Raw genomic sequence first — 18,851 nt, 5'->3', positions numbered from 1 at the left:
CTAAGCCTCTGTTTTTGCTTTATTTTTCTCCAGAGTAAGTATTATAACTTACTTTTTAATTTTATGTGTTGTTGTCTCTGTCACAATAGAATGAAACTCAATGAGGACAGTTATTTTGTAAATTTTATTCACTGCTCTATCTCTAGTGCCTAGAACAGAGGTTGGCATATGGTAAGAGCTCAGTAAATATTTGCAGCTAATTTAAATTGGTCTTCTCCCACACTGAGATCAATTTAAAGTTTTTTGGCTAGTATTTACCTTTTTGTCTAATATTTACCTTTGCTGAGTACATATTACCAAGGATTTTATTTTTAAAGTCTTTTCTTGAAGTTGAAACTAAAGTTAACATATATAATCTATATGCTTGTATATACAGATGATATATATAACATAATTTTATTTATATGTAGATCATATAGTAATATGCAATACATAATACATGGCATATATAATCTATGAACACTTGATTGGACTGTCATTTAGTAATTCATTCACCAGATCCTATAATAGACTCACACAATAGGTGAGAGCAGATGCAAACTTTATATATTATGTTTAGGAGATTGGATGTTGTCCTATGGGCATTGAGGATTTAGTGAAGGGTTTTAAGTAAGAGATTGACATGATTAGATATACACTTGGTAGCCTACTCTGGTGGGTCTGCAGAGGATAAACTTAAGGAGGACAAGACCGGAAACAGGGAGAAGTTATTTGGGAAGCTATTTTAGTAGTCCAGCAAAAGAGTTAAATGAGAACCTGAATTGAGATCTTGGTAAAGGAGAATATGAAGAAAGGATGGATTTTGGAAATATTTAAGAAGTAATGGCCGGGCGTGGTGGCTCACGCCTGTAATCCCAGCACTTTGGGAGGCCGAGGTGGGCAGATCACTAGGTCAGGAGATCGAGACCATCCTGGCTAACATGGTGAAACCCCATCTCTACTAAAAATACAAAAAATTAGCCGGGCATGGTGGCAGGCGCCTGTAGTCCCAGCTACTCGGGAGGCTGAGGCAGGAGAATGGCGTGAACCCGGGAGGCGGAGCTTGCAGTGAGCTGAGATCCCGCCACTGCACTCCAGCCTGGGCGACAGAGCGAGACTCCGTCTCAAACAAAAAAAAAAAAAAGGAAGAAGTAAAAACTGACATTTGCTTGCATGCAGGATGTGAGAGAAGAGGCTAGAATGACTGCAGTGTACCAACTGAGACAAGAAATACATGAGAAGGAAATAGGTTTATAGAGAGACTTTGCCCAAGGACAGGCAGGTAGTGTTTAATCCAGGATTTAAGCAAAGTTTTTCTGGCCCCAAAGCCCATGCTGGTTTTTTGTTTTGTTTTGTTTTTGCTTTTATTATTATTTTTAATTGTTGCATAATAATTGAACATATTTATAGGGTACAGTGTGATACTTTGATACATGTGTACAATGTGTGTGATCAAATCAGAGTAATTAGCATGTCTCTCACGTCAATCATTTTTCATTTCTTCGCATTGGGAATATTCAAAATCTACTCTTTTTGCTATTCAAAAATAAATTGTTGTTAATTATAGTTACCTACAATGCTATAGAACACTAGAACTAATTTCTCATATTTAGCTGTACTTTTGGATCTGTTAAACAACCTCTGGCTATCCTCTCCTCCTCACATCCTTCCCAGCCTCTAGTAACCACTATTCTGCTATCTACTTCTATGAGATTAACTTCTTTAGTTTACACGTGAGTGAGAATATGCAGTGTTTGTCCTGTGGCTGGCTTATTTCACCTAGCATGATGCCCTCCAAGTTTGTCCATGTTGCCATGAATAACAAGATTTCATTCTTTTTTGTGGCTGTCTGGTATTTCACTGTGTATATATACCACATTTTCTTTACCCATATATCTGTTGATGGACACTTAGGTTGATTTCATATGTTGGCTTATTGTGAATACTGCCACATAAATATTGGAGTGCACATATCTCTTCAACATACTGATTTCATTTCCTTTGGACATATGCATATTTGTAGGATTGCTGTATCAGATATATAGTAGTTCTATTTTTAGTTTTTTGAAGAACCTCCATGCTCTTTTCCAAATGGCTACGCTAATTTACATTCCCACTAAAAATGTATACGAGTTCCCTTTTCTCTTCATTTCTTCCCGGCACGGAAGCCCATCCTTTTAACTACCATGTTGCAGTAGGCAAATCTAGTTGACTCCTTATCAGGGAAATGAGACCTTGAAAATGATACTTAAGCAGGGATGCTTTTGCTGCTGTTTATAGGACAGATTAGAAGTGAGAATGACTAGAATTGAGATGCAAGATTAAAGGATCTTGCATTAATCTACAATTAGGTATTTGGTTCCAAATGAGGATTATAACTGTATCTGGGAATGAAGAAAGAAGAGACAATCTTGTTAAGGAAAAATTAGCAGGATCTGAATGCCAGTTAGAAATGAGTAAAAGAGAAGAATAAAAAATTGTAAAATTATGATCCTAAGAGTTGGAAATTTTCATAAATAGCACTTCTAATATGGAGAAATTGAAAATGTGCCTTTTTGGTTGCATGAAATAATAAGTTCATGATTAAAATGTTAGGGATTATTTGTACACCAAAAAATATGACAGTCATTAATCTTCAGAAAAGGGCTAGAAGCAGAGTCAGTTTTAAGACTAGAGAAAAGGGTTTACTCAGACATACCAATTAAAGCCATGTGAGAGATTCTCAGCATTCTTTATAATAAAGTTTTTCAGTATGGCTGCTAACATACAGTGCTGTAGTTTAATAATTTAGAATTTAAGGAAAAGCTAAAGGTTCTCCCATTTAACAAGAATTTTCTTTCCTTTTATAAGGGTAGATGGAGTAAAAGAGAATGGTGAAGTGTGTTGTTTGGCACTAATAAAATCCAAAAGGTAGTGATGATTGTAAGACCAAGGATAGGATTCTGAGTTTCATTAGGGATTATATGGAGAATAATGGTTGATGAGGGACAGATCAGCAGGGATCTTTAAGTGCAGTTGCTAACTGGTGCAACATGTGAGAGACCTGGCTGGTGTGCTAGGGGGAATGACTTTGTGTTCTCTGGGATCTATACCAAGATCCTAACATAGACTAAACATTTGATCTTTGTTGCCTGACTACGTAAACAAAAGGTTAGGAGTATAGAACTCACAGCGTACAATTCAAAATCTAAATCTAGTTTATCACTTTAACTTAATTATGTATGTATTATTTATCTTCCTATCAATATAAAATCCCAAACCTTATGAGTGAAAGTTATTTTAAATTCTTTTGAAAAGCAGCTTCTAAATAATAAATGCAAAGAATAATTTCTCTGACTCCAGTTCAACATTCGGCTTCTACATTTACACATGAAAATGATTATTTTCTCTTTGGAAAAAAAAATCTCAGTATCTATTTAATTATTCTAACCATGTTTTCATCCTAATTGGTTGTAACAATTTCACAAAGGATTATTAATTTTATTTTACAGATGTAGAAAAGAAAGTATAGAAACACTATCTGATGACCTCTGTACTTTTATGTAGATCTTCATGTTTTTATGATGGCTGTAATTATCTATTCATTGATATAGCACAATTTTTAGAAATTTTCTAACAGAGGGGAGCTTCCCTACCTTTATTTGGTTGGAAAGGTCATAAGGGTAGATTTCTTACTGTTGTCCTTCCTGTTTAGGTGTGAAGTTTTTCAACATGAGTGGCCTCGGGGACAGTTCATCCGACCCTGCTAACCCAGACTCACATAAGAGGAAAGGATCGCCATGTGACACACTGGCATCAAGGTAGGAACACTCCTCGTAGTCTATTTTTGGCAGAGCTGCTTTATTACTTTCACTGCCACTTCAGAGCTTTTGTTTAATCTACTCCAAGTTCAGTGGCTTTCTTTGAGTCTTTCATACTCACCATGTTGTCTTCCTTCCCCCAGGGTCTTTGCACATGTTTCTTCCTCAATCCTGCTTGCTTCCTCTTGATTTCCTTTAGTTAACACCTACTCATCCTTCAGATGCCAGCTTAGTCATTACATACTTAAAGAGAGCCTTCTCTTCCTTCCATAACTGTTAGATCAAGTTCCTCCATTCATGTATCTGTCTCAGATGTGTTTATAGCCATGATCCATAATTGCAGATTTTTACTAGTGTGATTATTTCATGAATTTCTGGCTTCCCCGCTAGACTCTAAGCTGCCACTTGGTAAAGGACCTTGTTTGTTCTTGCTCATCATTGTATCCTTAGTTCCTAAAACAGTGTGTGGCTTATATATAGTAAGAACACAGTAAAGATTTGTCAAATGAATATATAAATCTATTATACACCTTTAATTGCTATCTTAGAACATTATGGCATTAATGGAGCTAAGAAATATCAGGATTTTAAAAAATGATTGTGTAGTTAAATATTTGGTTTGTTATAAGGAATATGACCACCTTGAACAGGCTAAAAGAAACCTAATGCTAAGGAGACCCTCACAAATGCCAGATAGAGAAGAAACCTCAAATGCCACATAAATTTAAATATGCATAGTTATATTCAGTCCTATTAACTTTTGATTAGTATTGCATTACATGAATATACCACATTTGAAAAATATGTTTTTCTGCAGATACATTCCCTAGCTGCTCATTTAATATTAGGTTAAAGGAGCAGCTAGCTTCCTACCTGAGAGCAACTTCCTAGAATGAGTGGAGATTTTATTCCACTCATCTTCTAGGATTTAGAGGAAAGTTTTTCAAACTCCACACTATTGACATTTCGTGTCAGATAATTTTTTGTTGTGGGGGAGCTGTCCTGTATTTTGTAGGATGTTTAGCAGTATCCCTGCTTCTACACACCAAATGTCAGTAGCATCTTAGTTGTGACAACCAAAAATGTCTCCAAACATTGCCAAATGTCCCCTGGGGCCAGGGGAAACAAAATCACCTCTAGTTGATAATCACTGATCTAGAGAGTAAAGCTACAGAAGACTCTTCTGTCCTTGGATTACATGCTGCTTTCTCATGGGAGGAAAAAAGGGAGGATTTTAACAGGAGAATGCCAGGGCTCCAGGCTCGAGAAAGAAAAGTGACTATTTATCTTACTCAGCTCAGAGAGCTGTCAGAGAGGACAATAACCTGAGTACTCATAATCACAAGTAAGTGTCCAGATGCTGGGAGGAAGGTTGAGATCAAGATGCAATCTAGAAGTGTGTCAAAAATTAATGCTCTTGTTTTATCTGTGTATAAAATCAGTCCCTAAAGGAAAAGCTAAGAATAAATAACTATCTTTTACATTTAATTTTTTGTTTGGGGAAATTTTTTAAATATATAAAAGAATATAGGCGAAGACACTATATCATACAACAGAATGTAATTGATAATATTTTATCATATTATTTTGTTAATATGTTATCATATTTGCATAATCCTGTTTAAAAGTAATACAATATTAACAATTGATTTGTCTGCAGTATTTTAATCTATTTTTAATAATTATGTGTGTATTTTATATATATACACACACAGGTATCTGAGCAATATAGAATATTACATTTACATAATTTAATACTGTATATATTTTCTATAGTATACTTTTTCAACATGGATTTTGAGGTTTAAATATGCATAGATATATTCAGTCCCATTAACTTTTGATTAGTATTGCATTACATGAATATACCATGTTTGAAAAATATATTTGTCTACAAATACATTCCCTAGAGATAAACAGCCTGTTACAAATTTTCAATGTTACAGCCAGCCCTGCAGCAAATATCCTCACACATATCTCCTATTTTATACATAAAAGTTTCTTTGGCTGGGTACAGTGGTTCACTCCTGTAATCCCAGCACTTTGGAAGGCCGAGGCAGGTGGATCACCTGAGGTCATAAATTTGAGACCAGCCTGGCCAACATAGTGAAAACCCATCTCTATTTAAAAAAAAAAAAAAATTGCCAGTTGTGGTGCCGGGCACCTGTAATCCCAGTTATTCAGAAGGCTGAAGCAGGAGAATCACTTGAACCCAGGAGGTGGAGGTTGCAGTGAGCCAAAATAGTGCCACTGCACTCCAGCTTGGGCAACAAGAGCAAAACTCCGGCTCAAAAAAAAAAAAAAGAGTTTCTTTAATATCTAGGTAAATTTTTATGTTCACTAGGTAAGTACCACATTGTTTTTCAAATAACAGGCATTGAGAATTCCTCTTTTCCCACATTCTTACTATCACTGTTCTCTTCTCATGTTAACACTTTGCCAATCTAATGGGTGTGGGGTTATAGTTTAAAGGGCATTTCCATGATGATTAGATAAACTGATCACCTTTTTTTGGTCTTTTACTCATTTATATTTTCCTCCTTTATGAATTTCTTGGTTGTATCTTTTGCCCATGTTCCTGCTGAGTTGTTTGTTCTTTTATTTTTTATTTCTAAGACTTACTTTAAATTTTCTGGTTATTAACCTTTTCTTGTTTATAACTGATGCAAGTATCTTCTCCCAACCTGTTGGTTAACATTATTTATGATGTCTCTTGACATACAGAGCCATAGGTTTTCATGTGTCAAGCTTTTTAGGGTCTTGTTTAATAATTTTTCTTCTACTCTAAGGTTTTAAATGTATTTTTATATGTTTTCTTCTAATACATGTTTAGGGTTTTAATTAATCTGAAATTTATTTTTGTGCATGGTGTAATATAGGGACCTAATTGTATTTATTGTTTTTCCCAGTTATCAGTAATGACACTACCCTTGACTGTTTTTATTCCGTTACCTTTATTATAAGTCAAGTTCCTGTATATATAGGGATCTGGTTCTGAGCTTTCTTATGATAATTGCCTTGATATGTGATGGAACAAGACGTTCTTGGTTATTCTTCAAATCCATCCATTGTGCTGAATCTTCTTATGTGTTTTAATGGTTTATCTGTAGATGATCTGATGTTTTTGTGTATATAGCATCATTACAAATATAAAAGTTTCATATCTTTTTTCTCTTCTTTAGATATCTTAAAGATAATTATATTCACATTTGCTTTAAAAATATTTGAAAGTACCATCTCCTTGAGGTTTATAACTGAAATATGGGCTTCAGCTTTAACAAAACAATGTATTTGATATGGTAAACTAAAAATTTATAATTTTGAAACTGAGTTTATGTATGAATGCCACCTTGTAATGTTTCTGTCTCCCCAAACAGAATTGAATTCTTTAATCATAAAGAGCATCTGTTAGACATCAGGGTATTGCCAGCATTGTGCACAGATCCTTGGATAGGAGAGTTTCTCAGCAACTGTTTGGTGGAGTGAGATATCTCATATCTTCCTCCTGTTACCTCTTCTCCATTCATTCATTCTTCTAGGAGAATGAGGATTAAAACGTTAATCTCAAAAGTATAGGTAGCTGTGTTTATGCTTGTTGAATATTTCCAATTCAACTCAAGTACATATTAAGTGCGTACTCTTCAGCCAGCACCATTTGCATGATGTTTTAAGGATACAAGTGAAATGTGAGACATGTTTCTGTCTTTAGGGAGCTTACAAATCTGGTCATGGCACTCATTCTGCTTCTTAAATTTCTGGGCTCCCCATGTCCCTGAAAATAAATAATCATAATCAAAATGATGATAATAGATAACATTTACTGAGCTAAAAGTATATACCAGGAACTCTGCCAAGCATTTTACATGTATTCTCTTTTTTAATATAAAACCCTGGGAAGTAATGTCATTATCCTAGTTTTACAGATAAGGAAATCGAAGCTTAGAAAAGTTAACTTTCCACTAAGTGACTTGCCTAGGGTTACATGGCTAGTAAATGACAGGAAGTTTGGGCCTGTGCATTTTTTTTTCTGTTAAGGGACAGGATCTCATTCTATTGCCCAGGCTGGAGTGGAGCAGCACAGTCATAACTCACTGCAGCCTCCAACTCTTGGGCTCAAGCAATCCTCCCCCCTCAGCCTCCCGAGTAACTAGGACTACAGGCGCACACCATCACGCCTGGCTAATTTTTTTTTCTTTTTTTTTTAGAGACAGGGTCTTGTTGTGTTACCCAGGCTGGTCTTGAACTCCTAGCCTCAAGCAATCCTCCTGCCTCTGTCTCCCAAAGTTCTGGGATTACAGATGCAAGCTGCTGTATCCAGCTGAACCTGTGCTTTTAAGCAGTATACCATGCATTTTATCATGGCAAGATCCCTGTGATCTGATCTGGACCACATCTCTTGCCCTTTTGTTTCTTATCTATAGTTTAGCTATACTGAACTACTTATAGATTCTTTAACTTGGTATCTTCACTCTTACTTTATACCTTTGAAAAAGCTGTTTTTTTCTTTCAGGAAGCCAGCCTCTCCCTACCACTGAGTTCATGTATCTTGTTCTCTAGGTCTAGATGTACTTCTATAGTATTCTAGTCTTGCTGCATAGTATTGTAATGGCCTGTTTTCTTCATTTTCTGACTAATTGGGAGCTACATCTAATTTATTCTTGGATCCTCTAGACATAGCAGTACATGGTTATCTGGCATATAATAAGTATAGGAGTATTTGTTGAGTTAGCTAGTTTGTTGAAGGAAAAAAGGTATGCACCTGAGAAATTAACTCAGAATAGCATTAGCTAGAAGGTCTGCAATATGAATGGTAATAAAAGGGATTCGTAAAGAGAGAAATATAGTTGACCCAGAGTAATAAAGGAAGACTTCTTTTCCATTAAGGTAGAATTTTTTTGCCATCTCCAGTTTTGACTTTGAACATATCTGCCCTCATTTTATCTCCTTGCTTATTGGTTACTTCATTTCATGGTGATTTTTCCTAGTCTCAATCTCTAGTCATTTTATAGACACCTTGCCAGTTCATTACTTTTAGCTTCTTGCTTTCTCTATCCCCTCTCTGTCTGTGTGTCCTGCCTGTTCTATCACTTTTTTCTTTTCCTCTATACTGTCTTCAAGTTCTTTGGTTTTACATAAAACTTACCATCAAAAACATATTTGAGAGTTCCACGAAGAGAGTCCAGTTTACTCATGTTGCAATTTAGATCCATGGATTTAAATAGATCAGAACTTTAGACTGAATCTACTACATATATCTTATATCAATTAGTTTCTCTAAGGTAAAAGTAGATGTCTTCAAACACTGTCAGGTTGCAGAGCTGAGGTTCCCTAAAACCTTGTATGTATCAAAATGTATGTTACTCATTTTATTCATGCCTTGGTATGTAATTTGTCAAAATATCTTGCTGCATTTTCTTGTTGTGGGAGTTATAAAATACAATTTTAATAACTACAATTGGGAAAATTCATCAATAATGAAAGACTTAAAAGACAAACGTGATGGTCACAGTTTTAAAATTTGGTTTTGTTTTGGTATTTGTAATATTTTGTTTTGTGTAGGTAAATACATTTGATTAGTTGATTCTTTTCAACTTACTATATTGTTTTGTGCTATTGTTTTTATAGTCTTTAATATTATTAAGAAAAGTAAATGGGGCTGGGCTTGGTAGCTCACGCCTATAATCCCAACACTTTGGGAGGCTGAGACGGGCGGATCATGAGGTCGAGAGATCGAGACCATCCTGGCCAACATGGTGAAACCCCATCTCTACTAAAATACAAAAATTAGCCAGGCATGGTGGCGTGCGCCTGTAGTCCCAGCTACTTGGGAGGCTGAGGCAGAAGAATCACTTGAACCCGGGAGGCAGAGGTTGCAGTGAGCCGAGATTGCGCCACTGCACTGCAGCCTGGCCTCACAGCGAGATTCCATCTCAAAAAAAAAAGAAAAAGAAAAGACAAGTAAATGGTATCTTAATTGTTGCCAATTATGAACTCTATAGCAACTGATCTTCCCCTCTTCTGTCCTCTTTTTTCTGTTACTTTTATATGTAGCCAAATGATTTTGATTGCTGCTTATAAAACAAAGAGCTACTTGTGACCACTTCTTCCTATTATATTAGTTTGATGAAAACAAAATTTCAAAGTCATACTTAACTGTCTTTATATGTATTACAAAACAAGTTGTCTGATGACTTGGCTAAGTAAACCAGGGCTAAAGACTGGAAGGCAAAAATGAATCATAGTCATTCAGTACATTTGGTATATTTTTTTAAAAAGGTGCTACCTGTATGCACTGTTATTCCTTGTTCTCATTATTTTGCTTTAAGATAAATTGTTTGATTTTGTTTATTGCATTTATAGAAACTTACAAATCATTTTTTTTTCTGTCTTTTTAGGACACAGCTGTATACAGAATACATTGTTCACTGTACCTTCGTCTCTAATTATTATTATCCTTATTTTGCCTTTGAATGGATACTTTTTTGATGAGGATCAACTAATGGTTTAATCATAAGAATTAAGAGTTTATCAGAGTTATCGGATTTCTAATTATAACTTGTGAATTCTATGATCGTATTCTCTGCTTAATTTGTAACAGTTATTTGAAAATTCAGATTTTTCTATTTCAAGGAGTTATTCATAATATAAAGTAGTTCCAAATGTAACTGCTGTGTTTATTACTTGTTTGCTTTTACTATCTAGTAATTGTTATTTGAAAATATTCAAGATGTATATATGATTGGGGAAATACATCTGTTATAGCAGTCAATTTACTTTATATATTTTAGCCAGAATTGTTTTCTAAATTTTGGTATTTTGTAATGTCCACTTTTTAGATGTGAATTTATATCACTTTCTAAATCTGGTTTTATATTTTCGATAAAAATAAAGATCTCACTAAATGTGTAAGCATAGATACTTGATCAGAGAAGGAAATATGGTGATACAAATATACACTAACTGGATTTTCTTTGTGTAACAGCACTGAAAAGAGGCGCAGGGAGCAAGAAAATAAATATTTAGAAGAACTAGCTGAGTTACTGTCTGCCAACATTAGTGACATTGACAGCTTGAGTGTAAAACCAGACAAATGCAAGATTTTGAAGAAAACAGTCGATCAGATACAGCTAATGAAGAGAATGGAACAAGGTAAAAAAGAAAAAGAAAACCCATGGCTGTGTGCTTTGTTATTAAGACATTTATAATATGTGATTTTACTTTATTATTATTATTATTATTATTATTATTATTATTATTTTTCGAGATGAAGTCCCGCTCTGTCGCCCAGGCTGGAGTGCGGTGGTGCGATCTCGGCTCACTGCAAGCTCCACCTCCTGGGTTCACACCATTCTCCTGCCTCAGCCTCCCAAGTAGCTGGGACTACAGGCGCCTGCCACTATACCTGGCTGATTTTTTTGTATTTTTTTAGTAGAGACGGGGTTTCACCATGTTAGCCAGGATGGTCTCGATCTCCTGACCTCGTGATCCGCCCACCTCAGCCTCCCAAAGTGCTGGGATTACAGGCGTGAGCCACTGCACCTGGCCTACTTTTTTATTATTAAAAAATTATATTGAACATTATAATTTTATAAAGAAATGTCTTTGTTAAGATGCTGTTTATTTTAGAAAGTGAACCTGAGAATCTTCTTGTTATAACAAAGTGTCTTATTAAGTTAACTCAAAAACTGGTTGCTTTAGGAGATTATGGGACTCAGTATCATAGGGGATTGAGTCAGAAGACACAAGTTGTGGAGTTGGACCTGAGGCCCTGGCATAGAGTTCTTTAGGACAGTAACTCCATGAAGGGAAAAATCTCTCCACTTATATGAGGAAGTTTGTCTCTACCTGGGCTCTTCTCTGAAAAAACCCTGATTTTTTTTTTTTTTTGAGATGGAGCCTCACTCTGTCACAGGCTGGAGTGCAGTGGTGCGATCTCTGCTCGCTGCAACCTCTACCTCCTGGGTTCAAGCAATTCTCCTGCCTCAGCCTCCCAAGTAGCTGGGATTACAAGTGCGCGCCACTATGCCCAGCTAATTTTTGTATTTTTAGTAGAGATGGGGTTGCACCATGTTGGCCAGGCTGGTGTATTTTTAAGCTTCATATTTTTACTACCTATATTTACTGGGAACCCCATACCATCAAACTCCTTGGTTGCCTACCAGAAATAAAGGCAAAGCACTTTGAAGAAACAATCCCACAAGCTGGCCCCATGGGAGTGCCACAGAAAAAGTGCTTCTGAGGGTGATTTTACACTGCAAAGTTATTTAACATATGAGGAAATAATCTAGAGTAACAGCACAAATAACAAACAGAAGGACTAACCCCAAAGAACTTCAGATTATTAGCATTAAAGTTTTATAATTTTAAGATTTTAGAAGCTGGAAAACGGATAGTCTAGTGACAACTGATTTAGCAAACAGGAGAAACCATACTGTAAAACTGCAGAGAGGAGCACTAGCAAGAGGCTCTCTGCCCCTTCCTTGCTTGGTCTCGAAACACTAACAGCCTGGCTCCTACTCCCTAAATTGGGGGTGGCAGTATACCTCTGGGTAAACTGAGCAGTCGGAAGATGAAGTCATGTGGGGGTGATCCTCAAATGAAAAAATTCATTCCTTATCTTGCCCCCACTCCTCACCTAACTGCCGGTCAACTATTTAATGTGAACAAAAAGCCAGGTATTGGGGGAAAGCCTGTAATATAAAAGAGAGCAAACCAAGCAAACAAACAGAAAAAAGGGAACTCAGAGGAAGCAGAAACAGTGCAGGGAACTGAAGAAAACTTAAAAAGATACCAGTCCCTGGGAGACATGAGGGAAGGTATTTCATCAAAAAATGAGAATAAGTCCTATAAAATGAAATATTCAAAAGAAGAAATAGCTTTTGGAACTTAGAAACAGGATAGCTGGAAAAAATTTTACCTCTTTACCTTTGTCTCCTCACACTCTCTGCCCTGACCAGTTGCAGGCACACTCTGCCCCTGCTATTTACAGTTGCTGTTCCTTCTGTCTGGAATGCTCTGTCTCTAGATATCCACATGCTTTATTCACCTCTTTCATGTCTTTGCTCAAATATGTCTTCTGAGTAAAGTTGTTCCTAACTAACCTATTTGAAATATTTTTAAAAACAGAAAAAAAAATCTATGCATCTTTTTATACCTTCCTTATTTTCCCCACAGTACTTTTTACATCTGACATATGACATATTTTATATATTATTTGCCTGCCCCCACTAGAGTTCCACGAGGGCAAGCGATTTTGTTTGTTCACGACTATATCCTCAGTACCTAAAACAGCACTTGGCTACATAGTAGGCTTTCAATGCATATTTGTTGAATGACTGGATGAAGGGATGTGATTTGAAGAAATCTCTTAGATAATAAGCAATGGAAAATGAGAGAAAAAATAACAAACTTATAGGATTAGTTCAGGAAGTCTAACATATGATTAATCCCAGAAAAAGAGAATAGAACAAATGGAAGGGAATAAATGATAAGAGAAATAATGCAAAAATAATGTTCTCAGAACTAGAAGTATATTAGTTTCCGGATTGAAAGCCCTCATGTAGTGCCCAGCACAGTTGTTGTAAAAGAAAGATAAAGTAACTTATACCAATGCACAATTTAGTGACATTTCAGAACACCAGGGAGATAAACAAGAGAGAAGAAAAAACAGGTCTCACACATACTAGATTGCTTTCAGAATAGGTTCAGATTTCTAAATAACAACATTGAAAACTAGAATTCTAGACCCAGAATTCTGTGTTCATCCAGTTGAAGTTATGAGTGCCAAATAGACATGCTCAGACATTCAAAGTCTCAAAGGTATTACCTCCAGTTATACCTGTTTCAGAAATCTCTATCCAATCCAAGATAGTAAAGCTAGAAAGAAGGGCATAGGATCTTAATCCAGGGAAACCATGGAATCTTAACACAAAGAAAGGTAAAAGGAGACCCAGGATTACAGTTGTGCAGCAACCTAGAAAATAGCCAGTCCTAGTTGGAGCAGGTGGATAGAGGACTCTAGGGAACATTTCCATAGGAAAAAAAAAAAAGGAACGCATAAGAGTATCTGCTAACTGACTGAATCGAGATGAATTTTTCAGCTCTGGAGGGGAGTTTAGGGTTGAATTAAACTATACGTAAGATCTGAAACACTAAATATAAAAAAAGAAATGTAAGTTATAACACACACATCAGCTCCCTTATAAAGTATATTTATATGACCCTAGTGACATATATATTAAATATTGGTTACTCAAAAAATTGTTAAAACTATACTGAAAGTAAGAGAGGAGGGGTAATTTGTATAGCAGGTTGGTGTAAATAAATTATTTACCTTTCATGGTAGCATGTCAGTAGGTTATGTCTAACATGGACAAAATCAGGTTATAGCAAATTAGCATGTTACTAAGAAGTATAAAGCATATTAGGATATAGGCTAGGTTAGTATAACAACACACCCAAAATACAATGGTTTTAAAAAGATGGTCTAGGAAGGTGTGAGGGATTGACTCCTTCCATCTTTTTTGCTCTGCCATTCCTAGGGTATTGCCATTATCCATGTTGTTAGACATGGCCCCCTTGTCCATGTCCCAGCTAACAAGAAGGAGAAAGAAAAAAACAAGAAGGCATGCTTCTTTTCCATTACAGATAAGACCCAGAAATTGCATGTCACTTCTGTTCACGTTCCGTTAGGCCAGAAACTAGTCACATAGCCATTCCTACCTTAGGTTTTCCCTAAAATGTTAGATATTTTGCACTTCACACAAAATTATTTAATCTACTTGAACTTGATAGTTTATGTTTTTTAGAACTTGCTTACAAACAAAATCCTTTCTTACCCTCATGTAATAAAACACATGAAATAATGAAGGAAATGTATCTTAAAATGAGAAACTCCTGCACCATAATAATAAAAAGATAACATAATTTAAAAATAAAGACCCTGAATAGACATTTCTCCAAAGAAAATGTACAAATGGCCAACAAGCACATGAAAAAGATGCCCAATATCATTAGCCATTAGGGAAATGCAAACTAGAATCAAAGTCACATACCATTTCACACTCACTAAGATGGCTATAATCAAAAAGATAAGGCTGGGTGCTGTGGCTCACGCCTGTAATCCCAGCACTTTGGGAGGCCAAGGTGAGAAGATCGCTTGAGCCCAGGAGTTTGAGACCATCCTGGACAACATGGCAAGACCCTCTGTCTACAAAAAAATAAAAAATTACCCAGGCACAGTGGTGCATCCCTGTAGTCCCAACTATTCGGGAGACCAAGGTGGGAGGATTGCTTGAGCCTAGGAGTTTGAGGTTGCAATGAGCTGTGATTGTGCCACTGCACTCCATCCTCAGCAACAGAGCAAGGAGTGTCTTAGGAAAAAAAACAGAAAAAGGTAATAACAAGTGTGGGTGAGAAATTGAAAGCCTCACATACTTCTGATGGGAATGGAAAATGATGGAGCCACGTTGGAAAACAGTCCAACAGTTTCTCAACTGGAGGAGAGTTTGGGATTGAACATAGAGCTAGCTATCATATGACCCAATAATTCCAGTTCTAGGTGTATCCCCAAGAGAAATGAAAACCTGTCCATACAAAAAATTTGTACATGAATGTTCACAAAAACATTATCACAAATAGCTGAAAAGTAGAAACTACCCATACATCCATCAGCTGATGAATAGATATATAAAAGGACATATACCACTATGAAGGACTATTATTAGGCAATAAAAAGGAATAAAGTACTGATAAATAATTCAACATGGTTGAACCCTGAAAACATGCTAAGCCAAAGAAGAAGCCCAGTCACATATGACCACATATTGTATGATTCCATTTATAGGAAATGTCCAAAAAAGGCAAATTCATTGAGACAAAAAATAAATTGGTAGATGCCTCAGTCTTAGGGGTATTGGAAAAATGGGGAGTGACTGGTAATGGGAATGGAGTTTTTTGGGAGGTGATGAGAATATTCTAAAAATGGTTGTGGCAGTGGTTGCACAATTCTGTGAATATACTAAAAATCATTGAGTTGTGTGCCTTAAATGAGTTAATTGCATGTTGTGTAAATTATAGCTCAAGAAAGCCATTATTATAAATAGTATGTGAGATAACATTTTACACCATAGGTTTGCAAAAATTAAAAACTATGATATTGTTTTTCAGTGAGGATGCAGAAGAGCAAAACCAATGTTACAGCCTCTTTGGAGAGCAGTTTGTCAATACCTAGTGATATAAGTTACGCAGACCTTATGATCCTGAAATTTCACTTCTAGTATTTATCCTGAAGAAACTGTGACATGTGTACAAAAGAGGAAATACCAAAAATAGTTTATTATAGCACTGTAGTTATCAAAAGACCTACCAGTAGGGGAATAGAAATCCACTGCAGATTATTTATATAATATAATACTCTTAACAGCAGTTAAAATGAATGAATCAAACCTACATGTATCAATGTGGTTAAATCTCAAACATAATATTGAGTGGAAAAAGTAAGTTGAAAAAGTTTGTACAATTGTCCCTTGGTATGTGTGGGGGATTGGTTCCATGACCTCCCACTGATACTAAAATCTGAGTATGCTCAAGTCCCTGATATAAAATGGTGTAGTAGCCAGGGGCAGTGGTGCATGTCTGTAATCCCAGCTACCTGGAAGGCTGAGGCTAGAAGATTGCTTGAACTTAGGAGTTTAGGGCTAGCCTGGGCAACATAGCAAGATCCCTGTCTCTTAAAATAAAATAAAACAAGCAAAATTTAAAAATAAGATAAAATGTCATAGTATTTGCTTATAATTGATCCTCTCATGTACTTTTTTAAGAGAGGGTCTCACTCTGTCACCCAGGCTGGAGTGCAGTTGCGGGATCTCGGCTCACTGCAACCTCTGCCTCCCAGGTCCAAGCAATTATTGTACCTCAGCCTCCTGAGTAGCTGAGATTACAGACATGTGCCACCACGCCCGGCTAATTTTTGTATTTTTATTAGAGATAGGATTTCACCATGTTGGCCAGGCTGGTCTCCTACTCCTGACCTCAGATGATCTGCCCATCTGATCATCTTCCCAAAGTGCTGGGATTACAGACGTGAGCCACCTTGCCTGGCCCATGTACTTTTAAATAATCTCTACGTTACCTATTAAAATACTTACTACAATGTAAAGGCTATGTAAATAGTTGTTGTACTGTATTGTTTAGGGAATAATGATGAAAAAATCTATATGTATTCAGCACAGACACAATTCATTTTCAAATATTTTTGATCTGTGGTCAGTAGAATCCATGGATGTGGAGGACTAATGGTATATATAACTATACATTTATGTAAACCTTAAAACATGAAACAATAACATTGTTTATATATATGTTTATATATATAACAATAATATATTGTTTATGAAATCATACATATGTAGTAAAAGTATAAAAAATGCTTAAAATGATTATGGCAACCTCAGAATAATGGTTACTTCTGAAAAAAGGGACAGAGGAGGGAGGGCAGGGCTTTCTCTGTATTTGCAACATGTATTTATTTAAAAAGGAAAGATCTGAGGCAAATGATGTTAACATCTGTGAAAACCGAATGGTGGCTATATTAATATGTGCTGTATAATTTTCTGTATTTTTTGGGATACTTGAAATCCTTCTTCTTGTTTTTGAGACATGGTCTCATCCTGACACCCAGGCTGGAGTGCAGTGGCACAATTATAGCCCACCGCTGCCTCAAATTCTTGGGCTTAAGCGATCCTCCTACCTCACCCTCCTGAGTAGCTAGGATTACAAGCATGCACCACCACACCTAGCTAATTTTTAAAATTTTTTGTAAAGATAAAGGACTCGCTATGTTGCCCAGGCTGTTCTCAAACTCCTGGCCTCAAGCAGTCCTCCCACCTCTGCCTCCTAAAACACTGAGATTACAGGCTTGGGGCACTGCACCCAACCCTGAAATACTTCCTGTTTTAAAGTGAAAATATGAATTTCTGTGCTCAATAATACCATATTTGGCTTTTGGTTAACTAGTCTGACAGATCAGAAACTTTTATTATTTAAATATGATTCTGCTTTAAGATGATGGGATATGCAACATCACCTCACAAAAGAACTCCCAATTACTTAGCAGTTTCAGTTTTATCAATCAGAGCATCATGGCCCGAATGTGAAATGTTAGTGAGTTCATGCAGGCTCTCAAAAGGAAAAATCATATTTTCATTCTCTCTTCAATGGCACTTGATCAAATCAGAAAAAGAAAGAGAAAACTTGAAATAATTTTTCTTTTACAACTTACCCATTTCTCAAAACTTTTGGTATGGACTTTTTAAAAAGGCAATATATTTATAGCATTTTTCTCATTGTTGAAACACTGGATGTAGTATTCAAATGTTCATGCTACCATGTATTAGTTGTATGTTTTCAGGCACATTACTTAACCTTTGTGATGTTCCATTTTATAATCCATAAAATGAGTATAATTAAGATTAGTGTGAAAGTGCCTAGATACTGACTAAATGTTATTTGAATTTGAAATTTGGTGGATCTATGTCTTCGTAAACTTGACTTTATGGAAATAAGCTCTTTTCAGATATGTGATTTTTTAAAGTTTCTTTATTATAGAGAAATCAACAACTGATGACGATGTACAGAAATCAGACATCTCATCAAGTAGTCAAGGAGTGATAGAAAAGGAATCCTTGGGACCTCTTCTTTTGGAGGTAGGTGTCTTCATTGACTCAGAAAGTGATTAAAATCTTTGTTGTAGCCAGTTTGGTTTTTTCTTTTTTAAATGCCTTATATCCAGTTAATAAATTATAAAACAAAGTAAAGAACTTTTTACAATTATTTTATTATGAGAACTATTTGACAGTTGTTACTGTTTCAGAATCAAAAGTGAATAATGAACATGAGAAATTTTCATGAAGGCATTCTAAGCAGTGAGATGGAAAACTTGAAGCTTATTATATGGCTTTGCCTTTTATTTCTGTGGTGGTTAGGCCTAGTTGGGAAAATAAAATATTAATATTAGATTTACTTAGCTAGCTAGTGTTATCTATATGTATACCCTAGAATTTTACTTTTGAA

General features: G+C 35.9%; 1 protein-coding gene across 5 annotated transcripts in view; it reads left to right on the top strand.

The window, feature by feature from the left end:
* Positions 1-18,851, top strand: part of NCOA1 (nuclear receptor coactivator 1) — a 276,241-nt gene that overhangs the window by 163,424 nt on the left and 93,966 nt on the right. For all 5 annotated transcript variants that reach the window (XM_034952725.3, XM_055108162.2, XM_034952724.3 and 2 more), the window contains exons 3-5: positions 3,674-3,779; positions 10,762-10,928; positions 18,387-18,484. In XM_034952725.3, coding sequence (XP_034808616.1) covers positions 3,691-3,779; positions 10,762-10,928; positions 18,387-18,484 — 354 coding nt within the window. In that variant the 5' untranslated portion in view covers positions 3,674-3,690. The remainder of the gene's footprint in view (positions 1-3,673; positions 3,780-10,761; positions 10,929-18,386; positions 18,485-18,851) is intronic.

The sequence above is a fragment of the Pan paniscus genome, chromosome 12 (assembly GCF_029289425.2).
Source record: "Pan paniscus chromosome 12, NHGRI_mPanPan1-v2.0_pri, whole genome shotgun sequence".
Classification (NCBI taxonomy): Eukaryota; Metazoa; Chordata; class Mammalia; order Primates; family Hominidae; genus Pan; species Pan paniscus.
Note: the sequence above shows the minus strand (reverse complement) of the source record. Positions and strands in the feature narration are given on the sequence as shown.